General features: G+C 51.6%; 1 protein-coding gene across 5 annotated transcripts in view; it reads right to left on the bottom strand.

The window, feature by feature from the left end:
• Positions 1-21,342, bottom strand: part of OPCML (opioid binding protein/cell adhesion molecule like) — an 872,021-nt gene that overhangs the window by 97,275 nt on the left and 753,404 nt on the right. For all 5 annotated transcript variants that reach the window (XR_004316937.1, XR_004316938.1, XM_032472534.1 and 2 more), the window contains exon 4: positions 7,496-7,621. Coding sequence is in view for 3 of the 5 variants with exons in the window: in XM_032472534.1 (XP_032328425.1) it covers positions 7,496-7,621 (126 nt within the window). In the remaining 2 variants the exon portion in view is untranslated. The remainder of the gene's footprint in view (positions 1-7,495; positions 7,622-21,342) is intronic.

The raw sequence follows: 21,342 nt of genomic DNA, 5'->3' as shown, positions 1-21,342 counted from the left end.
CTGCGGCCCTCATTTGGAGGCTGTGGTCTTGGTCGCCCAAGACTGAGCGGTGGCCAGAAACTGTCCAGACGCAGGGAGGTCAACGTGGGGGTAGGGACGGGGACGCAGGAGCAACCGTGAGGCTCAGAGCCAGGGGTAACAAGCAGGACTGGATCAAATACATCACGTTAGGCAGTTCCTGTTCCAGCCTCGCGCCATGGGAGCCGCCTTTGGACAGACTTGAAAACCAGGGCTGCGGTCTCTCTCAAGACCTCCGCCACTGCAGTTCCCCGGGGGGCGCTCACAGTCGCTGAGCCTTTCCGAGCCTGTTTCTTTGCCCAAGAAATAGGTAGAATATTTCCTCTCCGACCTATTTTAGAGAGTTGCCATAGAGGCACTTGAAACGATGCACTGTAAAAATATTTCATGAACAAAGCATCGTTACGTAAGCATGTTATTAGTGGGAACCTTGACGTTCGTTTTACTTATTATTCCTATTTTTAACCTTTTATTTGGAAATAATTATTGATTCACAGGAAGCTGCAAAAATAGCAGAGGGGGGCCTCACGTGGTCATTACCGGCCCTGCCCCACCACCCACCAGCGGCAGCATCTTAAATAACTAAGGCACCTTTTCAAAACCGGGTGACTGACACGGCGCGACGTGATTCACCACGTGACGGGGCCTCCTTAGATCTCACCAGCGTCTGTACCTGATTTTATGCCTTTGTGTACAGTTCTAACATTGCATCATGCAAATCGATGCCTCCAGCCACTACGACGATCAAGATGTGGAGCTCTTCCTTCACTGCAAAGCACTCCTTTGTGCGGCCCCTCCTCTCCCCTGCCCCAGGCTCTGGCCCCACTGCAGCTTTATGACTGCTCCGTTCTGGGGGATGTCCTGCGAGCGGAATCGTACAGCAGGCCGCCTTTGCAGCCTGACTCTGTGCACTCGCACAGCCCTCTGAGGCCCCTCCGGGATGCTGAGTGTGCCAGTGCTGCATCGCTCTTTACGGCTGAAGCGCATTTTGAGGTGTGGATGTGACGCAGTTTGTTTAACCAGGCCCCCCTGGAAGGCCGTTTGGACTGTCTCCAAGTTTATCTGTTACAAATTAAACTGCTGTGTCATTCTGAACTTTTAGGACTGAATCACTCACGAATGACCCAAGACGGTAAAGACCAAGAGGCAACGACAAGGGAGGAACAGGTGTAGGATGGGCATAGGGATAAACGGTAATAAAGGCACAGAGATAAGTGCCAGCGCTCTCCTCTCAGGGCTGCTGGGGCATCAGATTAGACTCGTAAGGTGTGTAACAGGGCTTGGCACACGGCAAGCACGCATCACGACGTTATCATAGGCAGATCTCAGGCTGGCTCAAGGCTGCGACAAGGCCTGAGTACTTACTCAAGTTGAAACACTGGCACAACGCAGTTTGGAAAGAGCTGCGGGACAGCTCCTCCGTGTGAGTCCAGCTGGACGACAAGCCGTGCGCGCCCCTCTGTTGGCCCTGATGCTAATCAGAGGAATCTGGCATAAACAGCCCCGCTCTGCAGCCTAGGAGACCGAGGATCCCGGAGACGGAGTGGTTTTCCTAAAGGCACTCAGGTTGTTAGCTGTTCCGGCCAGATTTCAATTCCAGGTCTACGAGGACCCGAGGTCTAGTTCTGTGTCTAAGCCAACACTGCCAGCCCCAAGGAACTGACACCCGCCCAGGAGAGGGAGGTAGCGCCTCTTTTCTTTGGAATGTCCAGGACTCGGCAGTTTCCTTTAGGGCTGCCTTCTCAGGAACGTCTACAGCTGTAGGCGACGCCGTCCTGGGGCGGGACAGCTCCCAGCCTCAGCACCCGGCGTGGTGAGCGGGCGGCACAGAGACCTGCTCAGCCCGCTCAGAACCGAGGCTGCCCATCTCCCGCAACTAGCTCTCCTCCCTGCCGTGGAATTCACCCACCTGGCCACCTGCCGCGTCTAGAAGGAGGCCTCCCACACCCAGCCCGCCCCCAGCACGCGGGCCGCGCATCACAGCCCATTGCGGTGGAGCAAAGCGCACGGCCTTTCCGCGGAGGCGGCGCTCTCCCACCACCGCGTTCGCGCTCAGGACGCACCAGCCCGGTCCGTGGAGTCCCGCTCAGGACAGACGAGACCAGGGCGTCAGAAGCCATGCGGCGGTTGCAGGGCACGGCTGGGCTTTGGGAAGCCCTGACAAGAGTGATTTGAGAGAAGGAAGGGAAGACAGAGCAACCATCAAAAAACAGAAGCAAGAGTTTCGACTAGGACTTTAGGGCCGCGTCCCCTGTCACCCCAGTCCCCACACGCTGAGGTACGGTCGATGTGCGCGATGTTGATACTGCATTTTAAAGATGAGCCCAGCGACATCCATCGCGTTCAAGGAAACAGAGGAGAAACGTGATTCATTTTAAACGGCTTCCATTAAAACCAACTCAGGCCAATGCGTGGAGTCAGCTTCGGTTCCCTGGAAAATTCACTTCTCTGAAATAACTCGCTCCCCTGCTCCCGGAGGCATCGCTGAGAGTCCATCGCAGCAGCCACTCCCTCCCACGTGAACTGCTGTCATCCCGAAACCTCTATGGAGAGGAAACGGAAGAGAAGACTTTATCACCGTCCCCAAACATCTGGTCTTTCCAAACGCGGCGTGGGCAATGGCAGTGGGCCCTGCGGTGGGTCCCCAGGGCGCCCTGAGAGGAGGGAGGACCCTCCTTCCAACGCAGCGGCGTGAGTGGTCTCTGCTTCCACTCCCTCCTTCCAGCATTGTTGCTACATTATTTATATTTTTACATTCATGGGGTGCTGGCGCAGGGCTGCTTCTCCTGTCCTTCAAGAAGGGAAAATAAATTCATTCGTGGAACCACCGGTGGCACCGTGCATTCCACCCACTGGCTCCTGGCTGCTCCGCCCCGCCTGCCTGTTCCAGGACCTGCCCGCTTCTCGCTGGCCTGCCACCCGTCAGGTCAGAATCCTAGCTTCTAAGCTGTAGGTCGCTCAGGGCAGAACTCTGTGTGTGTGTGATGTCTATTAAACAAGCACCATCTTCTCTAGCAAATCCATGTGAATAATTTTTTTTTTCAAAACCCATTATCTGCTACTGAAAGTAGATTTAGCATAACATTTTATATCTAAGGCTAAAGAATAAATACTTCGTCAAATGCCCTGTGGTCTGCATGTCAAACGCACAACGAACGTGTGTGTACACAGCACTTTTCTTTGAGATGTTTCCCATGCTTAATAATCATAGTCCTGTAAAGACCTCCAGCTTTCCTCGGAAGCGAGGCGCATGTCCTGTGGGGACGAATGCCCGGTTTCTGGGGATCCTGGCGCGTCTGTCAATATCACAAAGGAGGTGGGAGGCCTGGAGGACCCCAGCTGCACATCTGTCTGGAGGTCAGAAGCACTGCGGACCTTTACATCTGTAATCACGGCGATTAAAAAAGATCCCTCTGCTTTCCTAAGAAGGGTTTGTTTTTGGTTTGGTCGTTTATTTGCTTTAAAGAGGAAATGAAAACCTAAAAAGACTACTTGTATATTGTATTTTATATTGAATATTGACACCATGGAAACTGGCAAATGCCACCAGGCTTCACCGCACTCCCTCCCCTCAGCCCCAATCAGTTGTCAACATCTTCCAGCACCATGACCTAAAATCCTTCCTTTTCCAATGGTCACTTCAGGCACAGGTCCTGCTCCTGGTTTCTGAGCCTCACGCTCTTCTTCTATTATGTCTACGTTCTTTTTATATTTCAGAGGCTCCTCATCGTTTCCGATCCACAAACCATTACTATTCTCCAGTGTGATAATGGATTTTTTGGGCTCATTTATCTTTACCCCTTTTCTATAACTTCTAGAGGTTGGCGGAACATGCTTGGTCTGTCATTTTAACCATAACTGCTATTCTTACTCTTTAGTAATCTGCTCATTAAAATATGATTTCTCTAAGTGAAACCTTATTTCTTGATTCCTATTATATAGATCCCTAAATATTCAGCCACAGATTTCAAATACCGCATCCGCATTTGGGGAACGCAGCTGTCCAGTAAGCTGTGCTCTCCGACACAGTCTTGGGATTTCAAAGGACGTGCCGTTCCGGCTTCTATTCCTTGTTCTTGCTTGCTGCCCCTGATACAGCCGATGGCCCTAAAAGTGCTACCTGGTGTTCACGTTACGCTGGCTGCTCTTCTAAACCTTCAAAACAACTTCCCAAAGTCGCCTCAAGACCAAGTGAGGAGGAGAGCCCTTCCTGAAAATAAACACTGCTGATCACTCTGGAGGGACGGATTGAAACCTGCAAACCCTCCAGCTTCCAGGGCTTTTCAAACTTGGGAAACAACGCTTTGAGTCTGAATGTCTTGGAGCTTGAGCGAAGTGGGGGGAAAACAACGGGGGAAATGAGAGGCCCCAAGTGAAGGCCAGAGCGCTGGAAAAAACCAAAGGGGATCTTGACCATGGAGCCCGGGTGGGAGACTTACAGGGAGAGAGAATGTAAATTTTGGATTTGGGGGGTTTTTTGAGGCTGAATTGCAACTATTATGTGATATAAAACACTAGGAATATGGATGAGTCTTCCTTATTTTGAGGGAGCCTGTACCGCTGAGCCACTGTAAAGGATTGCTTTAAAACACTTACACCAAGTCCAAGTGCCTTTCAAAAGATTCCTAGGCTGAGAGAACAATGTGCTTAGGATCAAATAAACGCATTCTGGGACTCCGAGCACTTATAAACATCTGACTTTACCAAGCATGTAGAAATTGGTCTGACGGTTAGACATATTTTTGTGCATAATGTAAATCAAAATTCTCCCTGACTTTAAGCAAAATTTCCAAGAGCTTCTATCTCTGGGAACACACACTATCGCCGTGTTTATATTAAAGTTGAGCTCTGTGGTGTCCCTTATGTCTGTTTTAATATTCTTGTTAATATTACTTTATAATATTGACATTTTAGGTTTCAATATCCGAGGTCTTCGTGCAAAGGATGTCTGGTGGATTTATTATCGTTTCCTTCTCCTATAGCGAGGCGGGGGTTGAAATACACGTTCTCAGTTTCCCTGGAGGACACGAGACAGTGAACGCTTGCATGATGCTCCCAGTAACAAATCCAGCCTCTCTCGTGTGGTGAGTGCTGCTCGCGTCACTGATGCCCTAAATTAGGGGGGCATTTTCAGGCCATTATTTCTTGCATCTCTATAGGCCTAATTTTCAAGCTTGATTGAAATTGAATTCACAAACAACAAAATGCACCTGTTTTTAGTGTGCAGTTCAGTTCTTCTTCACTAATTCAAGCACCAAATAGCCACCACCGTGCTCAAGATTTCTAGCACCCCCAAAAGCCCCTTGTGCCCCTTTGTAGTCAGTCACCCCAGGCCGCTACCCTGGGTAACCCCGACGTGGCTTCAATCGTGTAGACTCGCTTTGCCTGTTCTAGAGCTCCAGACGTCTGGAACCGCACACTACGTAACTTTCTGCCTCTTTTGCGTACCTTAGCGTGATGTTTTGAGATCCATCGGTTTTGCTACGTGCACCCGCGGTCTGCTCCTTGTAACTGCTGAGAAGCCTTCCGTGTTTAAACACACCGCAGTTTAACTGCTCACCTGTTGAGGGTTTGGGGCTGTTTCTAGTCAGAGGCCACGCTCAGTGAAGCTGCCGTGAGCGCCTCTATGCAATGTGAAGCTTGGACGTGTGTTTTCACTTATCGTTGGTAAACTCCTAGGAGTGGCACTGCTGGGTGACCTGCCAAGTGTCTGTCTCACTTTACAGCAAAGCGCCAAGCTGCTCTCCACGGCGCCTGCAGCATCTTACAGCCCCAGAGCCGACGTACAGGAGCTCCAGCTGCCCCACACCCTCACCGCCACTTGATGTCCGCCTTCTCGATTTCTGCCATTCTAGTAGCTGTCTGGTGGTTTGTCATCACAGTTTAATTTTCGTTTCTGTGAAAAATATGTTGGCCATATTTTCATGTGCTCATTCCATTCGTCTTCTTTTGTAAATTGTTGAAATGTCTTGTATTTCAAGGTGGGTTTTGAGAGTGATGGTGTAAGAACTCGTTATACAGCGCAGATGTGAATTCTTTGTCAGATCTTTGTATGTGTCTGTGTTCGCTCAGTCTGTGGCCTGTCTTTGCAGTCACTCTTAATGGTGTTTTTAATTTTGATGAAGCCAGTTATGAGCTGCATTTCATCCCCTCCAACCAAACAAAATAGAAAAAAATAGGTACCTTGAAGTCCTAACCAAAGTGCGCCAGAATGTGACCTTATGTGGAAATGGGGTCTCTAAGGAGGCGATCAGGATAATGCGAGGCCGTTACTGTGAGCCCTAACCCCGTAGGTTTGATGCCCTTATAACAGGGGGAACTTTGACACAGACATGCACACAGGAAGAAGGGCATGTGACAATGAAGGCGGGGGTCCGGTGATCACCTGTAAGCGGGGAAATACCGAAGACCAGACGACCACCGGAAGCTAGGGGAGGGGCGTGGAGCAGACGCCCCTCACAGGCCTCAGAAGGCGCCCGTCCTCCTGCCTTGATAGTGGGCCTCCAGCCTCCAGAACTACGCGGAAATATGTCTCTGTTGTTTAAGCCAGGAAACGTGTAGCACTTTGTTATGGCAACCACACAGAAATGATGCAAACCCAGACTTGCCCTTTTCTCTTTTACACTCAGAGCCTCTAGCGACCTGGCCACCTTCGTGCCCTCAGCATCACTGAGGCTTACCCGTAGGTCCTCCTCTAGGTCTGCACGGCTCCTACCTCACACACAGGCACAGTCCACATGCCGTCTTCTTCCCTGGGCTTCATGCTTAGATTTTCTAATGCCCGAGAAAGTGCCTGCCTCTTGAATCATTTCTGGAATCAGTCACAGTTTCTAATCGGGCTGTAAACATGCCTCGTGGCCTCTGCCCACCCCTTCAAGTTCAGCGTGGAGCGAGCTCTGCTTCCAACAGGGTGAGGCCCGCTGTCCTCTGGCTCCCTCCCTATCAGGCTGGGGGTGATCAGAGCTACTGTTTCAAACCAACCACCGAGTGCCCAGCACAGGCACGCCCAGGTACGCCCAGCATTTCCATCATCCCTCTTCCACTCGGGGTAGGGGTCCTGAAAGCACGGAGGAGGAGACCCTTTGTCCCCTGGATGCACAGTAACACCAGCATTTCTAGCTCCCTCGCTCTCTCCTTCAGGAAGGGACAAACCACCCACCCACCCCACGCATCATCTCCACCTTGAGACATCAGTATCTTTGCTGGACGTTGTTCTTACGGCATCTCTGCCCTTCACAGTTGGGAAAACGAAAGCCATCTAAGGTCACGAAAAGGACTGCGAATAATTCGGTAAAATGTCTCTATAAATCCTTCTTCTGGAAAGGAGCGCCCAGTGACTGACGCACGCGCTCTGCTTGCTTTTACAGACTACGTCACAAACTCTGCATTGCTTTCTGATTCCTGAAGTTTTGCTGTGCACTAGAAGCGAGTCTTCAATATACGAACTCTGAAACCCTCTTACAGCTGGGCGCCTTACCCTCGACTGACAGGTGTCTCCACGTCACGGTTGGCTCTGGTCTGCCGATGGCCAGGCACAGCAGGGTCACACTGCTCCCCTCATTCACGGTGACGTCTGAGGAGATGTTCATGATCTGGGGAGGAACTGGGAGGAGACAGAGGAGAAAACAAATACATGAGAATGATTCTTTGCACACCAAACGAAGTGTTAGCTATTTACAACGGCCAAGACAAGGAAGCTGTCCGTCAACAGATGACTGGATAAAGAAGCCGTGGTGTACTTACACAATGGGATACTACTCCGCCATAAGAAAGCATGAAGTAATGCCATTTGCAGCAACGTGGATGAAACTGGAGATCGTTACTCTAAGTGAAGTGAGTCAGACGAAGAAAGACAAGTATCACGTGATATCACCTATATGTGGAATCTTAAAAAAATGACATAAATGATCTTATTTATGAAACAGAAACAGACTCAGACACAGAAAACAAGCTTACAGTTACCAAATGGGATAGTGGGGGAGGGATAAATTAGGAGTTTGGGATCAGCAGACACAAACTACAGTGTACAGAATAGAGAAACAACACGGTCCTACTGCCGAGCCCAGGGGATGATATTCAATAGCTTGTAACAACCTATAATGGAAAAGAATATGAAAAAGAAGACACGTATAGATATGTATGACTGAATCACTGTGCTGTACTCTGGAAAGTAACACGACATTGTGAATTATTAATGACACTTCAATAAAGAGGAGGTGCCAGCCTGTACATCTTCATAGAGCATAGTTTTTAGATGAATGTTGCTCCCAATAATAATTTCAGATTGCCTGATTTGCCAAGGGTGTGACCATCAGCACAGCACGTACAGGGCACTCAGGGAGGGAGCGGCTCTGTAAGCGTCTGGTTGAGGCAGGAGGCAGGTGTGTGTGTGCGGCGGGGGCAGCGGGATAACTGAAGCAGGCGTCACTGACTGTGGACAGAGAGGTAGAACCGAAGTTGGGAATGCAGTTTTCTAAGAGTTCCTCTCTATTCTCGTGCTCACTCCTTCCGGTGGACCCTGGCTTGTGTAGGAACCATCGGTAGCCCCGAGCTCAGCCTCTGCTTCCAGTAAGTCACTCACAAAGCCAACCGCCCCGAGTTAGCCACCATGTCCTGGGCACGCCAGACTTTCTAATTCTTTGACTCCATGCAGGTTGTTCCAGCCTGGAATTTTTTTCTTTTTCTTTTTTTTTTTTTGCACATTTCCTTTCCTGAAAATTCTCAATCCTTCCTTAAAATACATCCTTTAAAATTTGGTGAAATTTTCACCGATTTGTCAATGGGGATTAGCTGCTTTCTCCCCAGACCCCACCAGCCATTGCAGTTACCCTGAGATTGTACCATAGAATTCCTTTTCAATGGCATCATTATCTTAGTGGTTAGGAGCAGAGCTCTGGAGCTCAGCTCCTTGCCCGCTGAGGGATCTGGGGCCACCTCTTCAAGCTCTGGCTTCTGCACCTGTGAAATACAGATGATCGAGGTAGCTAAATGCACTGTGTTGTGCAGGGCACCTGGTGGGAAGGAAGCACGGAGTGAGTGGCAGTTGCGAAGGTGACAGTGCTGATGAGGAGGGAGGCAGCAGTGGTGCCATCTGTCAGCAGCGACAGCTAGCCTCTCCTGGCCGGGTGTCTACCTGCAGCGTCACAAAGGCTGACATGAGCCCTGGTCTTGTGTCCACCTTGTCCTGCCTCCAGGCCTGCAGCTCGGCTTGGAAGATAGCAAGGTTCCTTCTCTAAAGGTGCTTCTCGTCACCATCGTCCTGGTTGAGTTTCTCACCGATTTTCACACGGCCAGCTGTAATAGCCTCCTGCCTGGAACGTGCCATGCCGCCTGGTGTGGGTTCCCCAACCTGCGTCCCTCATGGGGCCACAGTGTCCTTTTCAGGCAATAATCTCATCAAACTACTTCCCTAATTGCTCCTTCAGCTCACGATGGCCCACCAGGCTTAACACACAGCCTCCTTTCATGACCCCAACCCAGGGGCCAGCCTCCTCCTCAGGCCACGCCCTCAGCCAGGCAGCTCCCTGCAGACTCGGACCGGCTCTCCCAGGAGCAGGGAAGAAGCACACGGCGGTCCAGGGCTCCGCTCCGCCTTTTCTCTCTGGTTCCTACCTGAGTAGATACCCTTCATCCTTCAGGGACCTCAGAGGTCACCTCCCCTTTGCAGATTTCCCCTAGCTGCTCCCCGAATCCTGAAAGGAGAAGCCCCCGCCTCTCCCTCGGGGAGGGGACTGAACACGTCGTACGTAGAGCTGGTGGTTTTATGCGCCTGTCTCTCTACCTGGAGGGTGAGGTGCGTGGGGATGAGGATGGAGCCCCATACACCTCTGTCTCCTCGGGGTCTGGTGCAAGGCTGACAAGGGGACCTGCTTTAATTCCTCTTTGAAAGAAAGATCCAAAAAACAGACGGAACAAGTCCAAAAAACTAAGAGGGGGACAAAGCTTTTCATGCAGGATTTCTGATACCTAAATCTTTCTTCTCAATTTCCTTTCAGATTCTCCAAATAAAAGGAAGGGCGGTGGAGACAGGGGGCTCCGAGCTAGAGTCACACTGATTTATTCCAACTGCCAGTTTAATTATGAATTATTAATCACCAGACAGGGAGAGCGCTAGTAGATTGCAAACCACCCTGAGTCAGAGACGGAGGAGAATTATGACTGATGCTTGACTCAGACAACTCTGCGGCCCGGAGTTTCATGCAGCTGACACCTCAGAGGTAAGTCTTTCAAGAAGCCATAAGTAACACACAGAATATCTGAGTTTTTAAGGGAATCCACATTAGCAAATAAATAAAAATTACCTGGCTTATAAATCTGTCACATTTTGGCTTATTTCTGCATTCGGATTTGGCCTGAAATTTCATGGCACGTATTTTTCCAAAATACACATGGAGGGAAAACAAAAAACAAAAAACAGTGTACTTTGTAACTACACTCCATTCTCTAGAGAAAACTGCTACCTGTTTTTCAGTATTTTCCAGCTTGTTAAAAAATAGTTCTGGGCTTAGAAATGTCAATACTTTGTTTCAGTTTTACAAAGCAGCAACTCCAGTGCACCTTCTAAAAAATTCTCAGAATAATGTCTGCTTTAGCTGGATGCGTTAGGCTGCCTGGAGTCCTCTATCTCTAGACCCAGGAGCCTCCCTGGCTGTGAGGCGGGCAGTGGGGGTGGGCGGTGGGGGACAGTCGGTCAGTGGAGGATGATTTAGCACACGCAGCCGTGGTACGCAGGACAGATGGCTCAGCCCTGCCCTCAGCTCAGAGCTGCCAGTCCGGACATGCCGTGTTCCCCACTGATAGTTTAAACGGCTCTGGATGAAGAGCTACTGGTAAAATTCTATGGGTATTTGGGGGCATCCTCGTTCCCCAGGTGCTCGGTCAGTGTCACCCACTAGGAGGGAGCTTCCTGCCGGGGAATCGTGAAGGCTGGTCCAAACGTTTCGCCAAGACCCAGGCAGCACCCTCCCCCTGACCTCTGCAGGTGCACAGTGTTCTGTCCTGTTCTCCAAGGAGGGAAGGTGAGGGCAGTGCCAAGGGCGTGGGTCACCAGCCAGACAGGAAACACAGAGAGTGAACTGGGAGAAGAGGAAGTTCTTCCTGTTCTCAGTCATGTCAATACTCGTGTGGAATATGTAATAATACATGTTGCTTGTTAACGCACAACCTAATTGTTTTCAAATTGCTTACAAGCGCATTTCGGCATGGCTTCCTCACAGGCTATGAGGGAAGTAGAACAAGGGTTCTCACTGTTAAAAATGAAGAAACGGAGGCGTCGGGAGGGAAAACTAAATTGCTGGCAGTCACGTGGTTGGTAAAGGGCAGAATTTTTCCCACCGTGCTAAGCACCTCTGTTTAACCTCTTGTCAGAGCTCCCCCCACACACAAGGTTTATATTTGCATTTCCTGTTTTCTCTGCTTAGAACCCCTCCCACTGCATCTCCCCTCAAGCACGCCCCACCCTGAACAAAACCGTGTCCCCAGCACCCCGCCTGCGCGGAGGGGGGCCATCTCAGCCCACCCGGCTTCTCCAGTGCCGTGCTTGCCAACGGAGGTTCTCAACACTTTTTAATTATGTTTCAGTTTACTGAGGGGGTAACTAGGTTCTTACTGAATGATTTATAATGGAGGCACTGGGGACTGAACCCAGGACGTTGCACGCGCTAAGCACAGGCTCTACCACTGAGCTGCAGCCCCGCCCCGCCCCGCCCCGCCCCGCCCCGCCCCGCCCCGCCCCGCCCCGCCCCGCCCCGCCCCGCCCCGCCCCGCCCCGCCCGTTTAATTTTGTTTTAAATCTGAATTGAATCTGGCAGTACTATTACAGTCCTCTCCTTGTTTCCATAATACCTTTTGAAGAAAAGAGTACTTGGAAATGACTTTAAACACTCCTATTTTGACAGGAGAGCTTTGTTCAATTTTCAGAGACGTATCTGGCAAATGAGTCAATCAATCTATCTGCTTATTATCCATCTATCTACCTAATTATCTGTCCACCTAGCTAGCTGTCGCTAGTGTTCATGAGCACACATACACACACAAGAGAAGTACAACAATCTCAGCAGAGGTGCGGAAATTACTCCGAGAAAAAGGTAAAGCCCAAGGGCTGATTCAAGGACTGCAGACAGCGCGGTGCGCCCGCGGTCACGCGTGCAGACGGGCGGGCCCTCCGCGGCCGCCAGGGCGCGCATCCCACACCGTCTCGGCGACGACGGTGGGTCTCCACGCCTCCCCACGTGGTTGTGCGCACTGGCCGATGCGCAGCCACAAGGGCTTCCCACTGTGGCCGTTCAGACGGCCAGACGGGTAAGGAGGGTGCCACTCGGTAGATGCAGACGGGGAGGCAGACGCCTAGATCTGCACAGACGTGGACACGGACGCGGCCCGAGAGAAGGTGCTGCGCGCGCGCGCGCGCGTGTGTGTGTGTGTGTGTGTGGACACACACACGCGCAGAGGCAGACGGACAGCCGATCAGACGGCAGTCGGTAGCCCGAGGAGGGCACGCGTCCGGGGCTCGGGTTGCATGAGGTCTCTGCACGCTCTCACCTCCACCCTGGCCGCCGGCTCCGACGCGTGCGAGTCGTCGTGAACCCGGCCGCTCCTCTCCAGCCGCACGGCCGCCGGCGTAGCTGGGAGGCCCGGGGCCTCTTCCTCCGACTGTTACGAGTCTCCTGCTTCTCCGCCAACCGCCGTGTCGTGCCTGAAGCCCCACGCCCGCTGCAGCGCCTCTGAAAGATCTCGCTTCGGTCTGACGAGAGCCCCCACCTGTGCCCCCGGCGGAGACGCGGGCTCCAAGCCTCCCGGCAGGCCCGGCACCTCCCCCACCGTCCGGCGCAGCCCCAGGGCGTGGCCTTCGCTGGCCGGGCGCCCCGCGTGCCTCCCCAGGGGTGCGTCGCCCTCCCTTCCCCGCGCCCCGCACTCAGCGCGCCCGCGCCCTCTGAGCCGCTCGTCCTTCCTCGCTCAGCGCCAGCCGGGCGCCTCGGGGCGCCTTGGCCGCTCGTTCCCTGTTCCCGGGCGTCCTTGTCCATGCCTGTATCCCGCCAGCAGTCTTCACAGCCGAGCTGTCCCGCGGACGGGCTCTGCTGCGCTGGCCCTCGTGTTCCTACTGCGTGAGCCCGCGCCTGACACAAACGCAGAGCATGGGCGTGCAGGTTTCCATAGTGGGAGTCTGACAGTCCGCCCAGTGTCCTCCCCTGACACCTGACACTTGACCTTTCCTCTCCCTGAAATACCCTTGCACATGCTTTCACGTTTGTTTCCTGCTGGGTTCGGTTTTAAGGTTACTTCCTCGGAGAAGACTTGGCCAGTGACCCTGGTCCTCTCCCCTCCACCTGTCCCAGGCCCTCTTCTCGCCCTTTAAATTGTCTTCAGTAATCCTTACATACCTTGTGCTTTTCTCTCCATCCCTATGATTATTTGTTTAACGTCTGTCTGGCCCGGGACTACAGGCTTCAGAAACCACCATAGTCCCCTGTGCTGGACGATGCGTGGCCACGATAGGTGCTCAGTAGAAATGGTTCCTATGAATAAGTGCCTGTGACCCGTGCTGCACACACTGCTGTGTGACTGTCAGAGAGCAAGCCTGGAACAGAAGACGCTTTTCTAGAGCAGAAATGCCCCTTTGCACAAAGGTACCTGGGGACTGAACTGCCTGGCTCTGGCCCCGCCCTACACAGTTGGAAATGACCTGGTGGAAACCGTGTAGGAGAGGCCGTGCCCCACGGCCTAGCGCTGCAGGCCCGCAGACTTGTGCAGCCTCGGACCGCCTCAGCCGCTCCCCTCCCAGCCCCTGCTCCTGCACGTGTAGAATGAAGACGATGGAGCTTCTCTCTCTAAGCTGTTGTAGGAGTTGAGTGTCAGTGTGCATATCATGCTAGTATCAGTGCCTTCAATTAAGTAAGTACTTAATAAATGTTGGCTGCTATTGTTCTTTCTAAAATAAAATTGTTCATTTTTTATTGAAGTGTAGTTGATTTACCATGTTAGTTGCAGGTGTGCAGCCAGGTGATTCAGTTATACACACACACGTACCTGCATACATGTTTTGCTTTCAGATTCTTTTCCATATGCGTTATCGTAAGAGACTGAATCTAGTTCCCTGCGCTGTACAGTACGACCTTGCTGTCTATCTGCTTTATATATAGTGATGCGTGTCTGTTAATCCCCAACCTCTAATTTCTCCCTCCCCACCCTTTCCCCTTTGGTAACCATAGTATGTTTTCTATGTCTGTGAGTCTATTTCTGGTCTGTAAATAAGTTCATTTGTATCATTTCTTTTTTTTAGGTTGCACTGAAAAAAAGTGGTGTCGTATGATAACTGTCTCTCTCTGCCTGACTTCCTCCACTTAGTATGATCATCTCCAGGTGCATCCACGTTGCTGCAGGTGGCTTCAGCTCATCCTATTTCATGGCGCGTGTTCATTTTTGCATACGCATTGTGAACAGCACACATGTTGTTTGGAATCTGATAGATGACGTAATCTGTGCCTAACTGCTCATTTTCTAAGTCTCAGCTCCATCCGCTGTAAGCTTGTAGGTGGCGTTCATCTGGGAGAGCTGGGGCAAGTTTTCGTCATCTATGCTTCCAGAGTGAAAAGGAAGCCTTTGGTAAGTGACTGCTCATTTCTGCCTCTTAGTCTGAGTTCTGAGCCTAAGCAAACGCACAGAGCAACCCGAGCCCTTTTACGTAAAGAGCTCACCTGGCTCTTTCTTGCCTACTTCCTCTGAGGGGGCTTCTGCTCCTGTTTCTGGAAAGAGCAGGAGCCACACCCTTAGCACCACATCCTCTTGTTTCAAGGGCAGTGATTCCACGCGTCACAACGATGGCCTGTCCCTGCCCGGTCACGGTGTTTGACAATCCTGTTTTAACTGTTTTATTTGAGACTGAACGGCCCAGTTGAAACCTACAGAGAACAGACTCCTGTAACTTGGAGCCACAGTGGCTAACGCGCGACCACCACTTCTCTCCAACAACCCCCTGTGCGATGAAGCCCTTCAAGTGTCAACTTCCTCTCCCATAAAATGGGCATAAAGTATTTGCCTCACAGGGATGTGAAGATGAGACGAGAGATGAAGATTTCAAAGAGACTTAAACGACTATTATTGTTGTTTCACATTATTATTATTATTATTACCCCCAGAGAACAACAAAACGTTAGCAGACCACGTGAAAGCCAACAGCAGTATGACATGCTTTCCACTACGCTTTCAGACACTCAAGGCTAGTTAATAAAAATAACACAGTAGGGACTTTTAAAGACTCACTGTTTTATTCTTCTAGGATTACTTTCTATCTTGCATTTTAACAAGGAAGCTTATTTTATAAACCAGAGTGAAGACTGATTCGGGGGCAGCGGTACGCGTGCTAGGCTGGGCCGGGCCGCATGTTGCACCCGTGAACTGTATGACACGGTTCAGAAAGCGTCACGTGAAGTGCCAGAAGCAGGCTCTCATCGTGGTTCCTCTCTAGCTGTGTGCTCGTCTGTAAACCAGTTAACCCCTCTGGCTCAGGCGTGTGAACGTGTGAGTGGTGGTGTCTGGTTAGTGTTGAATGAGGAGGTTGGATGATGAGTCCTCAGGTCCCTTCTGGTCTCGGTCCTGTGAGTTAACGATCTTCCAGCAGCAGTGCAGGTTCAAGGCGGCTACTTCGGGGAACAAAGTGGTCACACCACCAGGAGCAATACTAAACCAGCTCGTGCTTATTTATCGGAGCCCGGAATTAAGTGCTCCGTGCACGTTGCCTCCTTTACTCCTCCACACGTCCCTAGCAAATACTCCCTATTAAAACGGTCAGCGTAAGGACAGACGTCTGCATCAGTGGAACAGAACTCAGTGCTCAGAAATACATCCGTACTTTTATGCTCAACTCAATGACAGAAGAACAGTCTTTACAACAAATGGTTCTGGGCAGCTGGATACTCACAGAAAAAATGATGCAGCTGGACCCCCACACATCACATCACATCACACACAAAAAATAACTCAAATGGTGTCATATGCCTACAGGTAAGAACTAAATCATAGAAGAACACAAAGGTGTGACTCTTTCTGATCTTGGATCAGGCAAGATTTCTTAGATATGACACCCAAAGAACAAGCAACAAAAGAAAAAATATTAGGTAAATTGGACATCGTTCAAATTTTAAGAGCTTTTAATTTTGTGCAAGTTGAAGCAAGGTCTGTGCTTCAAAGGACATTATTGAGAAAGTTAAAAAAAAAAAACCCACACAAACAGAATGGGGGAAAATTTTTACAAATAATGTACCTGATAAGGAACTAGTATCCAAAATATATATAAAAAAACTCAACAATAAAATACAAATAACCAAATAGACAAAGGATTTGAATAGACATTCACCCAACGAAGACTCACAAACAGCCAGCATGCACACGAGAAGACGCTTAGCGTCATTATTCATTAAGAAAATGCAAATCAAAACCACAATGAGTTTCCGCTCCACATCCGCTGGAATGGTTATAATCAAGAAGACAGATGAGAACAAGAATCGGCGAGGGCGCATGGAAATGAGAACCCTCACACATTGCTGGTGCAATTGTGAGGCAGTTCAGCCACCTTAGAAGACAGCCTGGCAGTTCCTCAAAAGACCAAAGACAGAGGTGCCATGCGATCCACCGACTCAACGCGTAGGCGTGGACACAAGAGGGGAGCGAACACGTCCATACGGCACCTGTGACGCCAGCGCTCGTACCAGCATGAACCAAAACAGACAAAAAGTGGACGCAACCCAAAGGCTCATCGACAGCTGGATGGACGCGCAAGACGCAGCGGATCCGCCAACGGAGCGTCACTCGTCTGTAAAGAGAAACGAGGCGCTGCTGCCTGCTTTAGCGTGGATGGGCCTCGAGAACAGTAAGTGGAAGAAACCAAACACAAAGGGGGAGCATGGTTCCAGTCACATGAAGTGCCCAGAAGGGGCAGCTCTGCAGAGACGGGCGCCCACTGTTTGCCGGGGCGGGAGAGGGGCGAGCAGGGGCAACAGCTCGGGCCTGGGCTTCTCTGTGGGGAGAAGGGGCTGTTCTAGACTTGGGTGGTGGTGGCTGCTTCGCAGCCTTGTGCTCGTACTAAGGCCGCTGCATTGCACACTTGTTTAAAAGGATGGATTTTTCTGGTAAATGAGTGTCCCTATAAAGATGTTATTAAAAAAAAAACAAACAAAAACAAAGAAGGCCTGTCAACTCCCGAGAAGTCGAATCAGAAGTTCTTGCACTGAGGAGGGAAGGCAGCCTCCCACGTGTGGCTTCTCAGAAAAGAGCTCTTTCGTGTATTAATAGTTCAGTGCATCCGCTGAACTCCACATCCCTCCTTACTTGCCCACTGTTTCCTCTTCCTTCTCGAGACAACGAGCCATGCCCCGGCCAGGTCGGCCCATCTGCAATGCTTTAAACACCGCTCCATGCTCCCTCGCAACTCCACATTGTCACCTCTGCGGCATCCTCTGCCCACCTGCCCTCCTCCCCGTGCATCCATCTGCTCGAGTCCTCTGTGGACTTGAAAACTGACACTGAGATACAATCTCCATCATCTCTCCCCGTCTGAGAGGTGAGTGTGGATAGACGCTCCCTGGCTCCCTGTGCAAGATGATGTGATGTGTTCATTCTGAAAAATGACTGAGTGCCTAGCATGTCCCAGAATCCCTCTGGGGGTGGAAGAGTGGACAGACAACCCCCCCACCCCCGCCACATACACTGTGGAGCTTGGTGTCTAGAGGGGAACACTGACACTGAGACACGATCCTGGGACTCAATGTGGGGTTGACCGGTGGGTGTGCTATGAGGTCAGGCCTATTACAGGGTCCGTCCTGCCCAGAGAGTCTGGGTGAAGGGTGGGGATCATTTTCTGGGCAAAGGGATAAGCATATGCAAAGGCTTTGCGGAGACAGGAAGCAGGGTGACCTTGGGTGACTGTGGCTGCAGTGAAAAGGGTCAAATCATGCAAGAGGAGGCTGGATAGTCAGGAGCCAGGACTCATAGACTGCTGGGGGAAATGCTAAGATTTTTATCTTAAGGTAAGAGAGATAGGGGGGCATTAAATTGTGTGATGATGAAGATGGTGATGATGATGGTAATGATGATGGTGGCAATGGTGGTGATGATGATGGTAATGATGGTGGCGATGTTGGTGATGGTGGTGATGATATGATGGTGGTGATGATGATGGTGGTGATGGTGGTGATGATGCTGGTGATGGGGATGATGATGGTGATGGTGGTGATGGGTGTTAGGGGCGGGACAGACCAGCATTGGGAACAGGGGCAGAAGTGGGAATGGGAGAACTGGCGCGGATGTTGTCCAGCAGGGAGGTGGTGGCAGCTGGGACAAGCGCGGTAGCAGGAGAGATGGGCAGAGCGGGAGAGACGTTTTGGAGGCAGAATGAACAAGCCTGGGGATGGACAGCGTGTGTGTGAAGTGTTAAAGCACCTCTCTCAGTGCTCTGTTGCCGGCTGTCTCTCACCCATGAGGCTTGGTCCTCAAGGACAGCTACCACTCATCTCTGCCTCCCAGGGGCCTCTCAGTGCCTGGTATCTATCTAGCAGGTGCTCAACCCATGTGTGCTGGATTTAGCTGGTATGACCAGGAGACTTCCTAGAAAATACAAGTTCTCAGGAGCCGGTGGGGCAGCTAGAGAGTTGGGACTGAGTCAAACTGCCTGAGGTCACATCCTAATGTTTAAGAGGGAGGGCCAGATCCAGGTTACTCAGTTTCACAAATTCAGTGTGAACCCAGACTCCCTACATGCCTTGGCATGATGGGGTTTAATATTATCCTGGGTAAGATTAGACCCACAAGACCTGGACTGCTTTTCTCTTCTTGCTTCTCCTTTGATGAGAGAAATGTAGGGAAGGGGAACAAAGGGTGATGAATTACACATGAACACACGCAGGGACTTCGCCAGCCACCCTAGCTCTGCTGAGCCCATTTGTGATGGTCCACTCCACCCCGTCTCTCGCAGGATTTATTTATAGACTAAAATACACGTTTCCTATTTTTAATTTGCACAATTCAAGTAACTGACCACGATCAGAGGAACTCCACACCATCGGAGTCTTTCTCATCCCATCTGCCTCTTTCTGGGGCCAGGAGATGCCTCCCGCTGGTGCTTCCTTTTGTCCCTTCCTCTCTGACACGCTGCCTCCCCTGAGAGTTCTGCTCGCCACACACACACTCAGAATCGCAGGGTTTAATTTACCTCAGACAATTTCTAAGCCAGAGAGAGACCTTAGGGATCACCCAGCTCAACCTCCTCATTTTGCAGCTAAGGAAACACTCGCTCCAGTCCCAGCTCTGCCGAGTATCTGCTGCAAGGCGCAGACAGTCCCAGGGCCTCTTCACCGAGTCTCTCCCTCACACCAGGGCCCCGGGCGCTGGTCTCAGACCTTTCCCCTTCTTCAGCTTGGTCACAACTTCTTTGGTTGTGCAATCTGAACTCCTCCTCTAATTCACAGCACGTTCTTGACCATGTGACTAAATGTCTCTAACCTCCATCTCCCAGACTGCTAAGCAGGGTGGTGGTGCAGGCCACTCACGGGCCCCGGGGAGGGGCCCGTGGTAAGTGAATATTAAGTGGCTTAATCTTAGTGCCTGCCACTGAGAAATGTCAGTATCATGGGCTCTTTGATTCTACTTCTAGATTTATTTATTTATATATTTTTTTGGCCAGCAACTCTCACTTTTCGAGAACTTCATGAGCTTCGGGAGGCACCACCATACAAATTCTCCCCCACACACCACTTATTTCATCTTGTGAAAATCCATGTTAACAGTGAGGCGGTAAAGGTGCAGAGAGAGGTTAAACAAGTTGCTCATGTCACACAGCGACAGAGGAGGAGGGGAGAAGCTGAGATGTGTACCCAGTTCTGACCTCAGAACCCAAGGACTCAGGACTTGGAGACCACAGCCGGAAGCGGCCCTCACCCGCCTGGCCCCGAAAGGCGTCGTCCTTGCCCCCCAGTTCCTGGCTGTTCAGTCTGCACTCGGTGTGGAGGTCACGGGGGATCCGTGTAGGGTGTGGAGCAGGTGTGGCCCTCCTCTGATTATCCGGAACAGTAGGTGGTGCCACCATGCTTAGTAGGAGATGGGACCAGATAAGGGACACAGGTGACGTTCTGGTGTCCTCTTAGTCACCAGCCTCTTCTTGGTTCCTGCCTCAGATTCCTGGGCCGTCATCTTGTTCTCCTGGGCCAGAGGATATCCATGCATAAAGGAGTTTGAGAAGGGCCAGCCCTGCCCAGTGTGTGCCCATCCCGGCTGTCCAGCCTTTGAGCAGACTCGCCGGTGCCGCCAGTCTCCAGCATCGGTTCTGCTGGACCGAAGCCCTGCCCGTTGGGGCAGGTGGCAGGACACCTGGGCTGAGAACAGGACACACGTGTCCACACTCGGGATTTCACAGCCCCACCTCCGACCCTGCCATCAACTCCTGACCTTCCTGATTTTTTTCTTCCCAACAACCTGTCAGCAGGTGCTCTCTGATATCACCTTTGTGTGTCCATCTTTCATTTAAAAACCTTTGATTGAAGTGCAGTTAATTTACAATGTTAGTCTCAGGTGTGCTGCTCCCGGCCCCAAATACAAAAGGCCTCCTTTTGAATGGGGCGCGGTGGGGGCAATGGGCTTCTCCCATGTCCCTTCCTCAGAATTGGTCCAGTCAGCCACCTGACACCCAGTTTTCTGGGTCTGCAGCCCTTTGGAAGGCCCAGCGACAGCCTCCCTGACCTGCCCCACCCTCACGCGGCACCTGCGACCTGGGGGTGTTGACCGGCTCCTGCCCCAGCTGCGCCAGCTACGTCCCACCCAGAGCTTTCCAGTGACGGAGTGGGCTGCATGTCCCTGATGTGCTGCGTCCCTGCACCGAGCAACCTTGGAGCCGGGGTGGAACGTCAGCTGAGCTGCCGCGCCTTCCCACAGGCCTCACCCTCAGACTGTCCGCCAGGAATCCGTCCAGATTCGGCCCAGTAATTCCCCTGCCGCCGACCGCGCTGCCCAGAGGAGGCCGTCGCCCTCACCCTGTGCTCAGGATGCAGGCACGTGGGCCCAGGTGTGAGACAGGACTGAAGGAGCAAGTCCACAGGGTCCTCCGCCCTGGGAGGAAGGTGGGACCTGGAAAATCTGGAGGCAGCAGGTGCTTGCCCAGAACGCCCGCAGTGGGACGGGGCACGGAGGGAAGAGGGCGGGGCCGCGGCTGGGGTCTCTCTCCTGCCCAGTCATTGTGGGGAGACCGGGACCCCCGACTCAGTAGTTTGTAACGTGGGGACGATAAAACTTCCCTACAAAACTTCCAGTTGTGACTGAACGAGATCCTAAAAGTAAGTGCAG

Source organism: Camelus ferus, chromosome 33, assembly GCF_009834535.1.
Source record: "Camelus ferus isolate YT-003-E chromosome 33, BCGSAC_Cfer_1.0, whole genome shotgun sequence".
Classification (NCBI taxonomy): Eukaryota; Metazoa; Chordata; class Mammalia; order Artiodactyla; family Camelidae; genus Camelus; species Camelus ferus.
Note: the sequence above shows the minus strand (reverse complement) of the source record. Positions and strands in the feature narration are given on the sequence as shown.